The following is a 17,525-nucleotide window of genomic DNA, read 5'->3' on the forward strand; positions in this document are numbered from 1 at the left end:
GTTTCTTACCTTGTTGGAAAGAAATCCCGTTGCTCCTGTTCCTGCCAGGGCTGTGTGTGACAGCCTGCATGCTGGATAGTTGTGCTGGGTTTAAGGTGAAGAGGGGAAGGAGCACACACTGTCTGTACCTTTCCTTTCTGCAAGATTTGGAGTCCAACCAAAGTTTTCTCCAGAGGGAAAACATGACTTGACTTTTTAGAAGGCTTTTCTCTTTCCAACCGTTTCCTGTCCTCAATCCTGAAAGTGAATTTGTTTTTATTTTGGTTGTTTTCCCCTCCTCCCCCACTGCTTTGTGAATTTATTCAGTTGAGGAACAAACTGAACCAGGAGCAGAATGCCAAGCTGCAGCAACAGAGGGAGTGTTTGAACAAGCGCAACTTGGAGGTGGCAGTCATGGACAAGCGTGTTAATGAGCTGCGCGAGCGGCTCTGGAAGAAAAAGGCAGCTCTGCAACAGAAAGAGAATGTGCCAGTAAGTGGGGGCTATTTCATAACTAAAACATTAATTCTGTGTCTGGTCTGTACAGCCTGAAGTAAAGACTTGCTTGGGGGGAAGGCTGTGGGGATGCTAGACTTGTTGTCTTTAGCCATATGTACTGGAAGTCCTGTATTATTAAAGTGCTTTTCGTGGTACATTAGTGTTAACCTACTTACTCTTTACAGACAAGAAGTCTTATGTTGTTGTGGAATTCTATTTTAGATTATTTTTTTGCTGTTACTACCTCAGCTTTATAATTCTCAGAGCTGTTTCAAAAAAGCACTTTTGATATTTGAGTATCATTTGCTACTTGTTCTATTCTTTTCTACTTATTTTTTAAACTCTGTGAATGGATACTGCAGAATAAAATTCTTTATATTTTCTTCTTTTTTTTTTTTTTTTTCCTCCCAAGGTTTCTTCAGATGGGAATTTACCACAGCCAGTGGCTTCTGCTCCAAGCCGAGTGGCAGCAGTAGGTCCTTATATCCAGTCCTCTACTATGCCACGTATTGCTTCCAGACCTGAGCTCTTGGTGAAGCCAGCATTTTCAGATGGGACACAAGCTCTGCAGGTACCTGATGGGCCACTGAAAACACAAACACTGCCCAATATGAGAGCTGGGAACAGTTCACAAGCTAAAGCTCCCGCAGGTAATAGCTTACAATTAATATTTTTTTGTCCAGACATGTTTTGTTTCCTTACCTCACAGCTCTGTTTTGATGCTTTGTCTTTTGAAAAGCAAAGTGTTATTTGAGATGCCAGAATTGCTACTTGCCATGTTTTCTGTACCAGTGAATATATTTTATAAGCACTGAGGTTCTACGATTCAATGTTAAAAATGAAGTGAATCTATCAGTGAGCACTTTGAGTTGTTACACAGCATGGACTAGAGGAGGACTTTTCTATAATTTCTATTATTTTCTATAATTATGTATTTTAAAGTTCTCCTAAGAACAATCCAACAGTGTGTGTTTGTGTTTCTAGAGGCAATTCTAGTACATACCTGGTGCCTGGATTTAAAAACTGGCAGTGCCAAGTTTTCTGATTGTGCATTTTGGAAATGACACCTGTAAAGGATTAACCAACGTGACAAATTTCACAAAGGAGCTGATTGCTTGTAGCAAAGAAATAGCAGTGATGTTACTGACTTGCTGGAGAGTGAGGTTTGGCCTCTCCTCCTTGGAGAGTTAATGGAGATTTGTTGGCTTCTCTCTGTGGCTTTCTCCTCTGAGAGACAGTTCAGTTCAGTAAGAGAAGTCTCAGGAAACTTTTAGAGAGTTGTAAATATCTCTTCTGTGCTGTTCTGGGAGAAGATTCCCTTTTCACTTGGGAGAGAAATGAAACACTGAAGCAAGGAATGGAGACTGAGCTTGCAGAATAGTTCTGTTTATTTTCTATCTCCCTTCTTCCATCTCCAATTCTGGCAGATACTGCAGTGAACATTGCACAAAAGCAGTTCCAAATGTCTCTTGCTGCATTGGAGAATGGAGGATTGTTTCTTTTTATTTGGTTGCTCATCCTAAAACTTTTGGAGTGGAATTTAAGCTCTAGACCACACAAATTTGAATTTTTGCTAGAGGAATGCATGGTGGTTAGCTATTTCAACCTCTTATTTTTTAGCATTTGGACAAAAGGACTGCTTTCCTAAAGAGAGTTTTTGGTAGTTTGTCAAAATGAAATTTTCTGCTGCTGCTTATTATTATTGTTTAAATTTAACATTACTTAGGTTATTTAGAATTTAATAGAGAGAATTTGGTGAATTATGGAGACTGCAAGCATTTTCTTAGTGGTTTTTGCAGATCTCAACTCCAGTGAATGTAAAGATCATAGATCTTTAATGCAGGCCCTATATGCACATTAAACACACAGATGAATTTTCTCCTTTTTTGGCTATCCCTGGCAGAGTCTGTCTATGCTTTCAAGCATCATGTTTTTCTTTGCACAATATATCTTTTTTATACTTAACATTGTATCACTTTTAGCACAGATACTCAAGGAGAGTTTCCTACTAACTGGAAATAAGCCAATCTAGAGAAGTTTCTTTTTTGAATGCTTTAAATGCAGATGTGTGCTGTAACAAAGAGTTTTGCTACTGCTTTTGGTAGTTGTTCTTGAACTTGATTTGCATTCTCTTTTTGAAACAAATGAAAATCTCTAATGAGAGGTTTTATAGCTGTTAACCTCTGTGTGATACTTTTACATTGGCTAGACCTGAAAAAAACTACTGTAATATTGTAATAAGTCAATAAAAACTACTATTCTAGCTTAATCTGTCCCATTTAATCTCTCCTAGGTTCTGTGGTCCCCAATGCAAAACCTTCCCCATCTGCTCCTGACTGGAGCAGTTCAAGTACAGACAATCATATTAATCAAGGATCAGCCTCGACTTCAGGAAAAGGAATTGTGACAAATGAAGGACAAGGTATGTTCTTGTGTGCTTGGCTAATCTTAAAATTTGGAGAATCTAGTTGATGATACCTCTCTTCTAAATGCTTCAGTAAATAACTGAGAATTCATTTGAAAGCACAACAGAAATATCAAAGAACATTGCCATTGCTTTGCTATTGGAATCACAGGGTGACTCCCATGACAGGGAGAAATGATGAGGAGGACTCCATAGTATCAGAAGGCTAATTAATTACTTTATTATTCTATATTATTCTATATTATATTACACTATATTACATTACATCTAAACTGAATCTGCATAAGCACTCAACTGCCCAGAATCTTGTGACTGTCTGCTGACTGACAGTCTGCACACGTGCTTGGCCCTGATAGGCTAAGGAAACAAAACACCATCACTCTGGGTAAACAATCTCCATATTGCATTCTGCTTTGGCACAGCACAGGAGCAGTGAATGAGAGAAGAATTGTTTTGGTCATTCTTTTCTCTGCTTCTGTCACTGCTTCTCTCAGGTTCAGAGAATGTGAATCCCACACTTTACTATGGTGTTGCAGGGTTTTTAAGAAGAAAGAAACCAAACCCACAACTTGCATTAGGTGGTGGAGAAGGTCCTAGTTCCTTCTTACATCCCCCTGTTGCATTTGCATAATACAGCATTTGACAGGCCCAGGGGCCTATAGTGCAGAGATAGGATGCAAAAAGTACCCCCTGCATACACTCTGATAAATATTGCACACAGCAGTATAGGAAAGCAGGACAACCCTGATGATGGGGAGAAATAATGAGGAGGAATCCATCTTATCAGAAGGCTAATTCATTACTTTATTATACTATATTATTCTATATTATATTACACTGAATCTGCTAAGCACTCAACTACACAGAATCTCATGACTGTCAGCTGACACATGGATTCAATTGATCAGTGAATCAAAACACACCAGAATCCAATCAAGCAAATTCCTTCAGGTAAATAACCTTCTTTAATGCATTCCACTTGTTCCAAAACACAGGAGCAGTAAATGAATGTGAATCCTAGAAATATCTTTGGGAAGTTGTGCCTTGCATTTCTCTGCGAAGGGAAATGCGGCGACACAGCAAGACTCTCACCCCTACAATTGTGCCATCCCTTTTGAAAGTTGTCTCCTCTCTCTTCAACAGCAGCTGAAGGAGAAGCTCTTTTACGAGACAGAGAGAAGAAAGTGCGTCCATTCTCCATGTTTGACTCTGTGGAGCAGTCTGCTGGGCTGGGCACGCTGAGGAAGAACCAGAGCAGCGAGGATCTCCTGAGGGAGGCACAGGTATGCAGGGAGCCCTGGCTGCTGCTTCCCATCTGCCAGGCCTTACCCACAGCTCTTCTCAGAGCTTTCTGCCAGCCACATTAGAAGTAGTGAGGTCAGCTTTTAAAAGACTGCTTCTGAGAAAAAAACCCTCATAGGCTTTTAATGACAATTGATAACCCCAAATGATTCTCTGCAGTCACTGTGGTGGGAATCTATCTCTGTATTACTTGTACAAGTGTGTATTTTCCCCCCAAAGATACAAGGAGGCATTTGCATGTTTGTTTTTTTTTTTTTTTCAAAATCATCTTAAGTACTTTTTTCACTCTTTAATGCAACTGTGTCTTTCAGATGTTTGACAGCAATAAAACTTGCTACCTCAATTTTGGCATGAGGACAGAGTTTGATCAGGTAGAGGTACACTAGCCTACAACTGGGGATGACAGGTGCTTTGTTGGAGAGCAGCCTCTTGCCAGCTGAGTGTCTGATATCTGTAGAGAAATTACTGTGCCCTGTCATTGCTCTTGTTTTAGACATAGCTGTTACAGAAGAATTAAAGAGAATAGGTTCAAATTATTTAAAAACATCAGTGATGACAAAATGTTTCAAGCAGTTTCTTCCTGTTGTAAACCTTATTACAACATAAATGTTGTAAACCTTATTACAGCAGTAGTAGACATAAGATACTGTGTCATACTTTGAGGCTCTTTGGTCCTTCATAGCAGAACTCCTAAATCATGTTTTACTGTTTTATCTTAATGAATTTTTTTCTCTTTCAGACAACCAATAAAAATGTAACCAAGGTGCCACCACCTGTCCCCACTAAACCAAAACAGATAAACTTGCCTTACTTTGGTCAAGCCAGTCACCTTCAACCTGCTGATACGAAGCTGGATGGAAACCTGCAGAAGTTGCCTTTGGCTATTGCAGCTGTGGGGAACAAGCAAAAACCAGTGGCACAGCAGCCTTCTCATCCTTCTCAGCAGATACAGCAAAGAATTTCAGTACCTCCTGCAGGTTCTTCCTCTAGCCAGGATCAAATTCTTCCTTCCTCCAAACAGGAGAGTCCCCCAGCAGCAGCTGTGAGACCTTTTACTCCTCAGCCATCCAAAGAGACTTCGCTGCCACCATTTCGAAAGCCTCAGACTGTGGCTGCCAGTTCCATTTACAGCATGTACACCCAGCAGCAGACTCCTGGGAAGAACTTCCAGCAGGCAGTGCAGAGTGCTTTGACAAGGGCACAGACCAGAGGACCACACTTCCCAAGTGGTAAGCACGTGGCTCTCTCCCTCTCTTCTGTCTGATAGACCTCAGATGGATGTTCTTTCCACCTGGTCTTTGGGTATGAAGATGTTCTTCAGGGGAGTTAAGTGGGTGAGGGCAATGTAAGAGGGTGAGGGCAGTGTAAGAATCTTGGGTGGATCTTCCATGCTGTGTAATAGTGTTAACAAGAAGTGCAGAATTTGTGTCTTGGGTTTGCGATACAACTAATGGTAGATCTGCTTACCGGATCGATTCTGTTCAGTTTTTTGTATTCTGCTTTTTTGCTCTACAGAAAGAATACACAACCTGATTGACCTTTCTTTGCTGTTGTTCTCTTGAACATTTATTGAGTATTGTTCTCTTGAGTATTTGTTGTTGTATCAAATACCCAACTTGTTTCCCCCGACCCCTCTCTGACCTGCTCCACAGTGTACGGCAAGCCCGTGATGGCAGGAGCTGGCGTGCAGAACCAGCTGCCGCAGACGGACAACGTCTACTCCAACCTCCAGGGCAAGCCAGGCAGCCCAGAGCCCGAGATGGAAACTGCAGCCTCTGCCCATGAGAACCATGAACCAGAGAGGATCCCCCGGCCCCTGAGCCCCACCAAACTGCTGCCCTTCCTGTCCAACCCCTACCGCAACCAGAGCGACGCCGACCTGGAGGCGCTGCGCAAGAAGCTGTCCAACGCGCCCCGGCCGCTGAAGAAACGCAGCTCCATCACTGAGCCTGAGGGGCCCAATGGCCCCAACATCCAGAAGCTGCTCTATCAGAGGACCACTCTGGCTGCAATGGAGACTATCTCAGCTCCCTCGCACCCCTCCAAGCAGACGGCATCGGCTGCCAGTCCTGAAAGCCCAGTGGAGATCCCAAATCCTTATCTAAGCACGGAGGCAGAAAAGGAAACGGCTGCTTCCGTGCCAGAAGCAGCTATTGCTGAGGAGCCAGAAAGCACAGGAGCAGAGCAGAGTGAAGCTGCTCTTCCCCCTGTACCTTTGGACCCTGTACCTGAAGCTGTGTCAGACAGCGATGAACTCACTCAGCCCAAACCAGAAGAGCCAAACCTAGAAGCTCCACTGCCACTGGAGGTGTACATGGAAGAGTATCCTCCATACCCACCACCTCCCTATCCATCAGGGGAACCAGAGAGTTTGGGAGAGGACTCATTCAATATGAGACCTCCTGAAGTTACTGGACAGTTTTCCTTGCCTCCTGTAAGTATTAGCTTACAATGGGGGTGCCCTGTCAATAAATCATCTCGTGCTGCCATAAACCCTGTGCATTGTGTTGTAGAGCTCAGGCAGATGTGGGAGAACAGTCACACAGTCTAGAAGTCTCTCTGTTGGTATCTGTTCTATTTGTGTGATGCTCTTATCTCCAGACAGTAATGAAAAGTCTCTCTTGTCCCTAGAATTAATGACATAATAAAAAATTTCAAATGGAATACACAAATAGTAAAACTCCACAGAGTTGTAAAGAATCCTTCCTTCTAGAAGTCTGGCTACACCCAGATTTTACTTCCTTTTTAAGAAAAATTAAAGCTGATTTTCTTTTTTCCCTTTAGGTAGGGATACAGATTTCACAAGCATTTCCCACTATTGCTAGCATGAGCTGGGGACTAATTTTCTTAATCCTGGATTGCATTTGTTTATCTGACAGTGCCTTTCTTGAAAAATATGTAGGAACAGACTTCTTTAGTTTTTATCTAAAAAACTCATTTGTAGATATCAGCTGTTTGTACTTCTTCTTCTGAATGTTTCCTGAACTTCTTTGTAATCTGATTTACCATCAGTCTACTCTCAAGTTGCATCAAAATGGAGTCTCTTGGGGCTGGGAGGAGGCAGCATTTTGACTATTTTATTTTGCAAGTTTGTATCTGTGTGGGGTATGATGTTATCTCAACTGTTGCAGAACAAAAATGCTTAATGTTTTCGATTTCTCAAAGACTTTCTTTAAAACTTATCAAGAGTAGAGTTTTGATAACAGTTTTCATAACCTGATACATGAAAGTGTTTTTTTCCTCTGTCACTTCAATGCAGAGGAGTTAAAACATTTAAATGTGCTTTTTAACCTTGTAATTTGTGCATGGAGTAGACGTTTTGTGTCTTCATGCTTTAAAGATTTTGTTCTTGCTCCCTTTTACAAGGAAACTTGAGTGGTAGGATTTCCTGAATTGTGAGAACTCACTTCTGCTTGGTTTTGTAGTATTTCTGCAATGATGAGAAGAAACCAGCCCAACTTCTTGATTTCATATTTAAATCCGTGGGTTGTTCTGCCAGGGCCACTCTTGGAAAAGCCTCTACTTTTGATATTACATACAAATCTACAGGCAAAAGAGCATTTTCATGGGAATCTCTACTTAAATATCTTATCTCCACATGCCTGCTCTTGCAGAGTATGAGTCAGTTCTATTCATCTTTGCCTGGACATCTGTCAGAAATTTACATAGCCTCGTGAATGGTCTTATTGCTGCTGCCCAGGCAGCTGAGCGAGCGCTGAGCTAATGCGAGTGTGTTCCCTAAAGCAGTGGGTACAAACTCAGCTATAGAAATACTTGGGAATCAATGGGAGCATCTAAAGCAATTCTACACTTGGTTCTGTATTTTCCCAAAACCATTTTCTATCGCTGTTTGCTCCTGCTAACCTCTGGTGTACTTACAGAAAATGTTAGGAACTTTAGATCAGCGCTTACATTAGTGTACTTTGTGGAGTGTGCTGCTTGGTTTGTCTAACAGCTATGAGAGTTAATGGTGAAATTGTCCCAAAAAACAAACAAAACAAAAAATTGCATCTTTTCCTGATCTTTGGTGGTTTCACTACTGTGTTGGTGTTTGATCAAAGTAACTTCTGTATGAGAGTTGAATAATGACCGTGTCCAGAGATAAAAGCAGAGATCTGTCATAACATGCTTAATCTAATATATTCACAACGTGTTTGGGGATTGGCAAAAAACACTATAAATTTCCTATTAAACACTTTTCTAGTTGATCATTTCTGCTGTCATTCCCAAATAAGCACTTTTGCATTCATCATCTTGCCAGGAAAAAAGTGCCTGTAACTTGTGTCACCTTTTCACAGGGGAAGAGGACGAACTTGCGTAAGACTGGCTCCGAAAGGATTGGCCATGGAATGAGAGTGAAATTCAATCCCTTGGCATTGCTTCTGGATTCATCTTTGGAGGGGGAGTTTGACCTTGTGCAGAGAATAATTTATGAGGTACAAATGCTAATTTGTAAGACAAGGAATTTCAATCCTGGTTGAAACTGGGAAGTCATAGCTTTTCTGGACTAGTGCAGAACCTAGATCTGTTCTTGAGATTAAATCCTAACAGGTTCTAAGTGATTATACTTGGAAGCTGATTTTAAGTGTGTTAAATCCACAGTGTGTTTTTAGCATCAAGACTATAAATTTGCAGGACACCTTTTTCTCATTTTTTATGTAGTGTTTCATTCCCTGTCTGGCATGTTATCAGAAAATTTGATAGGCAAAATCCATGTGAACTTTGCTCACAGTTAAATAAACAGAGATCAGAAATTTATTGAAAATACTTTTAGTAAGTTATCAAGATCCTGTTTCTCTGAACCACACTGCTAAAGGGAGACTGCAAGCTTAAATATGAATCTTGGTGCAAAGTTGGTAGTGAATGTAGTCTTCTTGCTCATGTCCTACCTAGAAATACATCACAAATTCATATTTCACAATAATACAAGTGATTTTTGTATGAGAAGAGATGTTTATTCCAAAGAGTTTCACCTGAATGTGATTGTTCCTTTCTGGCTGGCCAGGTGGAAGATCCTAGCATGCCCAATGATGAAGGAATTACTGCTCTGCACAACGCTGTGTGTGCCGGGCACACGGAAATCGTGAAGTTCCTGGTGCAGTTTGGGGTGAACGTGAATGCTGCAGACAGTGATGGATGGTGAGACTTTCATTAAGTGCCTCCTTATGGATGTTCTCCACTAGAGTCAGGACTTGGGAGCTGCTGCAGGTCCCTCACAATGTCCCTTGCATGAGTTTCTTTCCAAAGCAGAGCAACAGCAGTTCTTTGTGGGGCATCATATGGGACTGTGCAGATGGGAAATTAAAGCAATATTTCCTGCATGAAAAAACCATTGTAGGGGTGGACACAGTTGTCAGGAAATTGCTCTGTTTCTTTGAGATGTTGAAGACAGCTCATAATGAGCCCTGTGCTGAAATTCCCAATACTCTCTGTGAGATAACTTAAAACTTACTCATGCTCTGGGCAGTATCTAGTCCTGCAAACTCTCCCCAGTTCTTTGTCCAATCAGCCAACTTGAAACCAAAATAAAATGGAAAACCATAACCTTCAAACAAGCTTGCAGCTGATAATGTGTTACAAATCTTTTTTACAAACAACTAGGGAGATTATTTATGGAAGGCTGATGCAGGGGATAGTGATTTTACTGTTATTTTTGCCTGTAACAGAAGTGCTTGAGGCCTAAAACTGAATAAAGATGCTTGTACTCCCTCAACCTGAGGGGTTATCACAATTACATGCACTTGTCACGAAGTCAAATCTCCAAGTAATTATCTAGATTGTAAGAGGCATGATGTCAGGAAGATTTCTGAGTGGGTTCTCAATATTGATTAATTGTTGAATTTTTAGTGCCTTAATGAATGTTCCTAAAATGTTAATGGATTACAGAAAGATAGAATGACTAGAGATCTGTATGGAAACTTAGCTGTAGGGCTCAAGCAGCTCTCAGTAGCTCCTGTTCCCTGTGAAAAGTGATTGCTCTTGCCGTGCTGAGTTAGGTGCTGTGCTGGGCAGGGCTGATTGCCCAGGACCTGCAGGCTTGGGTGCTGTTTGCCCCCAGGGCTCTGTGAGCACTGAGAGTGCAGTGCCATCCTTCTGTGCTTGCCTTGCAGGACCCCTCTGCACTGTGCAGCATCCTGCAATAACGTGCAGGTGTGCAAGTTCCTGGTGGAGTCGGGGGCAGCCGTGTTTGCCATGACCTACAGCGACATGCAGACGGCTGCGGACAAGTGCGAGGAGATGGAGGAGGGCTACACGCAGTGCTCCCAGTTCCTGTATGGTGAGTGCCATCCTGAGCCCTGCAGCACCCCAGGGGCTCCCCTGCTCTCGGGTTTTGTGTTGTTGGAATGGCTCCTGAGGGATTAAAAAGTCTTTTTTGCCAGCCCTGCGGTCGAGGAAGAAGTTGGGATTCCTCAGCTCTGGTTCTCAAGGTTGTTGATTTTATCTATTACATTCTTTTTCTGACCCACTGAGGTCTGTCCAGCAGGTTGGGTTGAGGCACACTGACCACCCTCAGGCTGGTGTTATCTTTTTATGCTAAGAACTAGGTGTACTTTTTTTACAGTAATTTTCCAATACCTATCACCTGTGTTAGGCACTCTGTCTCTACCCTAAACCAATCCAGAAGTGCCACCATCACAGCAGAAGATGGAGGGCAAGAAGAAGGAGGACAGGACATGCCCAGATTCCTCCATCTTGCCTCTTGAACCCCCCATTCTAAATCCTCAAAATTCTACATTTTAACCCTGTGATAAATTCACTAACATTCTACTCAAACCTTTGGGGCTTGTAAATCTTCACCCAAAGTTGGTAATTTTTTCCATGGGCTAAAATCAAAGGCACAGGTGTCTTGGACTCCGTGCCAAGGTCTCTGAGCCCCTTGCCAGGGTCTGGAGTCCTCCAGGCCAACCAGAGGAATGTCCTGAAGTGCCACCTCTCACTTCATTGGTGCATGAGGAGGGGTTAATTACACACTCAGGTTAGGTGCCTGTGCCTCTTGGAAAGAGAGGCTTTCACCAGCTTCCTCAGTTCCATTGAGATTAACTTTGTAATACCCTGTGGAGGAGAGCTGAGGAACAGAAGGTTTCTTTATATAAAAAGCTTTCACTGAAGCAGGTGCACTGACAGATGCACCACTTAGGTGAATCTTGCCACATAAGAACTTCTTTACATGAAAACAAAAGTGCTATGGATATGTCAGTGGGCAGTTTGTAGCTGTTACCTGGTGTCTTGAAATGAGTATTTCCTAATGTGCACCTTAGAAGCAGAAAAGGTGGTGCCAAGTTCCTGCCTTGATGGAGTTTGACTTTACCTTCTTTTTTTCTTCACTTGCATTTAAAAAGAAATCCCATATTAAGTTTAGATTTTATTCAGATAGTAAGGCTACAGAGATTCTATCTTGGAATGGAGAAAACTAATTCCCCCTAGGGTGTGCTGAGTATTAGGCAGTGAGGTTTTACATTACTTTACTGTATGTTTTGTGTGTAATGAGGTTTTAAATTACTTTTCTCTGGTTTGTATGTAGCTCATGTCCCCTAGGCACACACCAGCTGGTGTGTCATCTCTCTGCAAGAGGTTAGAGTAACAGCAATGTAACACAGCAGAAAAAGCTGTAAAACTGCCTTTCTGCTTTTGTGGCACAGCTGAGAGCTGAGTTTCTCTAAGCTGCTCCTAAGCCAGGAGATTTCAAAACAGTCTGTCCAGCTGTCCTCACTAAGCTTGAAAACTGTGTCTTTGGAGCCAAATATGTAGTTTTCTCTGTAAAGGGAGGAAGCCTTTTTAAGTGGCATCAAAAATTGTAGGCTAAGCAAAATTCCATTTGGTTTTGTATCCAGACTCTGAGGGAAGTCATCAACACCAAATACCCAAGGAAGAATGTAGGATTAGATAAAAAAATACTTGTCTAATATTTTAAACTGGTTTTAACTCAGACATGAATTAAGAAAATGGTATATTTGTGTTGAACAGCTCTTGAGGGATTTCTTTCAGGAATTTGTCTAATTCTTAGATTCAGATAAACTGCCCATGAGATCCTGTGGAAAGGAGGTCCATGATCTCATTATATACAGCATGAAGAAATCCATTCTTTTTTGTTTGTGGGGTTTTTTATGGACTGCCATCTGATGATTTCACTTGATACTGTTTTTTGTTGAGTTTGGGATCTTCTTCTGTTATGAGATACTTTTTGATGGGTCCTGAAAGGACTGTAAGGCTTTGGCCTATTAAGTTTGGCCAGTTTTTCCAGATTAAAACCACTGAAACTATCTCTTGATGGTATTGGTTGTTCAGCTACCAAAGTTCCTTAGTGTTTCATCAGAAATTAGTCCTATTGCTAAGACTGGTTCTGCTTGCCTGTAGTTACTGTAAGAAATTATTCCCTGCCTAAAACTGCTTCTGTAAAGAAGTTTGGGAATGTGTATCTGTTCCAGAACTGCACTAAAACCTGGCCCTCTAAACTCATTATTAAGCTAATGAACCCTGGTGTAATTCATTGTTTCACCTCATCTTTTTTGAGGCAAATGATGTCCAATATCAAGTAAGAGGTACAGGTAGATTTAATAAAACCAGCCATCCTTTAGCATTGATTAAATTACAGGTCTGATGCTGCTGAAGTATGGAAATTTTCACTCTCTTAAATGGAATGCCTGTGCTGGCTCTGCTTGCCCCACTACCCTGGTGTGACTACCAACACCCCTTCAGGACACCACATGCATTGTGTGAATCTTCTTTGTCTGCTTTGATGCTCTGTGCTCAGTCTTCCCTTCCCTGGGTGCAGAGCATGGCTTTGGCCAAAACCTCTGATTGTACCAAATACAAAGCAAGGGAAGAGTTTCTCTGAGCAGAGCTTATCATGCACTGGGAGTAATTTAATGTTGTGTGCTGAGCTGGTGTGCAGAAGTGAAGAACTTGGTTTGAGCAGATGCTTCCTTTAGCAGATGTAGGTACGTGATGAAAAGGGAAAGGATGAGTTTTGTGATACAGTGTGCAGTGTACTCTCTGCTCCTGAAAACACCAAAACCAGCAAAAAAAAATATCAGGGTAGAATTCCGTATTTTAAAATAATTACCTAAGAGAAAATCAGCTGGTGTACAAACTAAGATACCTTTTCCAGAGGAAATGGGTACAGAAGAAGGGTATCATCTCTGTCTACAGCTGTAAAATGAGCAAGTTCTGAATAAATCCTGCAGGGTGCATGTGTGTACTCCAAAACACCTTGGTCCAGAAATCATTTATCAGAATTGTGTTTCTGAAGGCAGTGTTTAAAACAAGAAAAAAAACCCCTAAAAACAGTGTTAGAAATTAAGAACTGCTGAGATAACCAAAAGCAGCTGCAGAGTAGCAGGCAAATCTCTCAGGTACAGGGCTGAGATGCAACTTGCTTTAAAGTTCTGAAATAACATGACCCAGGTGGTAAATGACACCACAAGCATCAAAATGACAATGGTGGTCAACCCAAGCAGGTATTGCCATCTCTCTGTGAGAGAAAGAGATTGCTATTGCACTAAGAGTACAGAAAGTGTTTCTTGCTTATCACTTAGGTCTAGAAGGTGTGGACACAAAAATATAACCTTTAATCAGTCAGTGCTGCTCTCCCCATTTGCCTTGTATTTTTTGAGCATGTTTAAGGAAGGAATCCATCTGCTGTAACTTCACAAAGCCACTTCTTCCAGGGCCAACTCTGAGTAGGCAGCATGGTGCCAAGTAGGTAGGAAGTTTGTTTTTTATTTTTTTCCTGGACTGTCTTCCAGTAAAAATAAAGGAGCCTTCCCTCCTGTCATCCTTTTTATTTCTATCTTCCCTTCTCACTTGAGCTGCTCTGTGTTTGCAATGTTGCAGGAGTGCAGGAGAAGATGGGGATCATGAACAAAGGAGTGATTTATGGGCTGTGGGACTATGAGGCTCAGAACGACGACGAGCTGTCCATGAAGGAAGGAGACTGCATGACAATCCTGCGCCGCGAGGATGAGGAGGAGATCGAGTGGTGGTGGGCACGGCTCAATGACAAGGAGGGCTACGTGCCCAGAAACCTGCTAGGGGTGAGTCCTGGCTGCTTCCAGAGCCAAAAAAACCCCACCCCTGGCTGTGGAGTGTACTCAGCATTGTGTTCTCCTTGGATCTCTTGCATCGAGGTGCAGCTTTAGAGTCGAGAGGAAGGAGGTGACATTCTCCATCTTTATTTAGGGAGTTGAATGCCTTGGCAGAGTGGGTTAACACCCTCTGTTTAAGGTACTTAAGGTACTTACCCAGATTAATGGCTGCTATAGGAATGTGCCCCCCTGTTGACTGGAGTGACAAAACTATTCTTTGTCTCCTAAAACAGGAAAAAAAGCCCAGAAGTTTCTTTCCTCAATTAGCAAAAAAGACATCTCATAGGATCTTGGGGACTCTGCCTCAAACTTAAGGAAAGCCAATTAGACAGGAGCCAAAAAGTCCCACCTAAGCAATTTACTAGAAAAAGAAGAGAACAAAGAAACCAATGGCTTTTGTGAGGTGTTTTACCAGGAGCAAGAACCTCTGCACCTGGCTCAGATTTTCTCTGTAAAGAGCTTTGTTATTTTGGCTTTTATTAAAACTTTTGTGTTTCTAACACGACCACAACAGAAGCCATCCTGCTTATTTTATGCCTTCTAAGGTAGCTGAGCTATCTTGGGTGTGATAGAAATCTCCAAGAGCTTATGAGACCTGGCTTGAGGAGACCAGATATCAGGGTGCCCATGAGAACAACATGTATCACCACCCTGCTATACACAGCAGGCCCTAATACCAACCTTGTCTCACCATCTTAGAGAAAAAAACAAAAAAAAAAAACAAAACCCAAACATGACATGTGAATAAGGCTTTCTTGAGCATGTTTGTCACTGTCATATTTTCTGAAAAATCTCTTTGCCCAAGATTTCTCTCCTGTGAAGCTGAGAAGCCTCAGAGAAAAAGGAAAACAGTATTATCTCATTTGTTTTTTCCTGTGTTTTGCTGCTTTGGAATGTAGTTGGAGATTGTTTATCCAACATGTGAATTGTTTTTACTTATTGGCCAATTATGGCCAAGCTGTCTAGGACTCTGAAAAGAGAGTCATGAGTTTTCATTAGTATCTTTTAGACTTCTGTCTGTATCCTTTCTGTATTCTTTAGTATAGTTTAGTTTAGTATTCTTTAATAAAATATAAATCATAAAATAATAAATTAGCCTTCTGAGAACATGAAGTCAAATTCATCATTCCTTCCAATGACAGGGGTCTCAGAAAATACCACACATGTTCTCAGGCACATGGGGTGATTTTAGGGCTGTCCTGTGTAGGGCCAGGAGCTGAACTCAGTGATTCCTTGGGGGGGTCCTTCCAACTCAGGATATTCTATGACTTTTTGAGAATTTTCCCTGTTTCCAAAAAGTGATGTACTGGCACAAAGGGCCTTCAGAACTGAAACTTGCATGAGGAGTGAGCCATGAGTCCTTCCCTGTGTACACAGGGCACCTTTTGATCCAAGGAGATAAGCACTGCAAAAATCTAGGTTATCCTAGTGTTGGAAAACAGATTACATAGCTCAGTAAAGGCAGATCTTTGTTTTCTCCTATGCTTTTAAAATAACATTTAACCTTACATGAATGGCCTCTCCTTCTCTCATTGTCTTTTGTATTGCCTTTTATAAAAAACAACACTGTACAGATAAGATACTTTCAATTATGTCCCTGTGTTTCTCCTCATAGCTGAGTTGCTAGAAAATGATGGCAGATGGACACATATATAAAAACTCCATTAAGCTTTTTTTCTGCAATTCTAGTTGCCCTGGTGCTGGAGATAAGAGGTTCTCCAAGATTAACTACTGTGAATTTTAGCTGATTGATGTATGATGCTTGAAAGAGGCTGAGTCCTTCCTCATGCAGATAATCCTTACTCTTAAACTGGTTGGATTTTCCAGAGCAACTCTGTCTAATGCAAAATCAGTTTTCATGTCTGTATCATTTCCAGGTCAGGCCTAAACACCATGTACTGTAAAATCCTGCCTAACATACTAGTCCTGCTCAGTTTTTTCCTCTCCAGAGTAAACATTTCTAAATTGAGAGCAGCTATTAGCTCTGCACAGTAAGGTTAAAATGGCAGCTTTTTGATTTTTGCCTGCCCCGGGGTGAATTGTGCATGTAGTGCTTGTTCATAAGCTTGTGCTTTGAGCCTGAGCACCAGTGTGTAAGAGCACAAGGAACATCTCTGCTTCTAGGGGAAAAAAGCACAAGGCAGCACAGCTTAAATAGGAGATCACAACTTACCTTTGTAAGCACAACACAATCCCAACAGAATCTTTGGGAGAAACTACACAGTATTTCTTAACTGTGACACTTGTGCCACTGAAATATCCTGTGGTGATTCTCCAAAGCAATCACTGGCATTTTAATATAGCAGCTGAATTCTAATCTATGATTAGAATAGATCTGGTAGATTAATATATTCTTATTTTTATCATAGTTGCTTTTATCCTTTTGCAGCCAGGTATACTGAATAAAAACAAGGATTAAATTATCTGTATCAGTGCTTTACCCTTCTTGGTGACTCCCTGGCTCCCTATGCTAATAAGATAATACTGTCAGGTGCTGTGATATTGTAACTGGCTGACTTCATCTCTGTGAGTGGTGAAATCACAGCAGGCTGAGCCAGACCTTGTGGTGAAGTCACTGGCCTTGTCTTAGTCCCTGAGAAAAGAAGAAAGTCAGTCTGGCTAAAGAGAGAAGGGGGCAGCTTTGAGGAGAGCTTTGGGCTGTAAACATGCTTCAGTTAGAGCACAGAGGATTCATCTCTCCTAACTGGGTGAAGTGTCTCCTCCTATTTTCACATGCCAGTGGCCATGCTTTGCAGAACAGCAGCTGTTCCCTAAGCCCTTCCAAGTGGGAGCCAACAGCTTCCCAGGCAGCTTGTCCATTGTATTTGCTGGGAATGTCCCCATGAAGGCAGGAATGATGCATTTGACTCCATATTCTCAGAAGGCTAATTTATTACTTTATAATACTGTATTATATTAAAGAATACTATACTAAACTAAAGAATATAGAAAAGGTACTTACTGAATGCTAAAAACATAATAATGAAAATTGGGGACTCTCTCCAGTCTGGACAGAGCTTGGCCCTGCTTGGCCAAAGAGTCAAAACAACTCACACCAGAATCCAATGAAACAATCACCTGTGGGTAAACAATCTCCAAACACATTCCAAAGGAGCACAACACAGGAGGAGCAAATGAGATAAGAATTGTTTTCCTTTTTTCTGAGGCTTCTCAGCTTCCCAGAGAAAAATCCTGGGTGAAGGGATTTTTTTTCAGAGAATGTGAATGCCACACTT

The 17,525-nt window shown here is 41.6% G+C and overlaps 1 protein-coding gene across 1 annotated transcript in view; it reads left to right on the forward strand.

The window, feature by feature from the left end:
• Positions 1–17,525, forward strand: part of TP53BP2 (tumor protein p53 binding protein 2) — a 56,785-nt gene that overhangs the window by 37,809 nt on the left and 1,451 nt on the right. Inside the window, exons 8-17 of the mRNA XM_036379684.2 lie at positions 307–471; positions 890–1,127; positions 2,771–2,899; positions 4,046–4,185; positions 4,944–5,433; positions 5,857–6,638; positions 8,503–8,640; positions 9,210–9,343; positions 10,315–10,481; positions 14,039–14,238. Coding sequence (XP_036235577.1) covers positions 307–471; positions 890–1,127; positions 2,771–2,899; positions 4,046–4,185; positions 4,944–5,433; positions 5,857–6,638; positions 8,503–8,640; positions 9,210–9,343; positions 10,315–10,481; positions 14,039–14,238 — 2,583 coding nt within the window. The remainder of the gene's footprint in view (positions 1–306; positions 472–889; positions 1,128–2,770; positions 2,900–4,045; positions 4,186–4,943; positions 5,434–5,856; positions 6,639–8,502; positions 8,641–9,209; positions 9,344–10,314; positions 10,482–14,038; positions 14,239–17,525) is intronic.

The sequence above is a fragment of the Molothrus ater genome, chromosome 3 (assembly GCF_012460135.2).
Source record: "Molothrus ater isolate BHLD 08-10-18 breed brown headed cowbird chromosome 3, BPBGC_Mater_1.1, whole genome shotgun sequence".
Lineage (NCBI taxonomy): Eukaryota > Metazoa > Chordata > Aves > Passeriformes > Icteridae > Molothrus > Molothrus ater.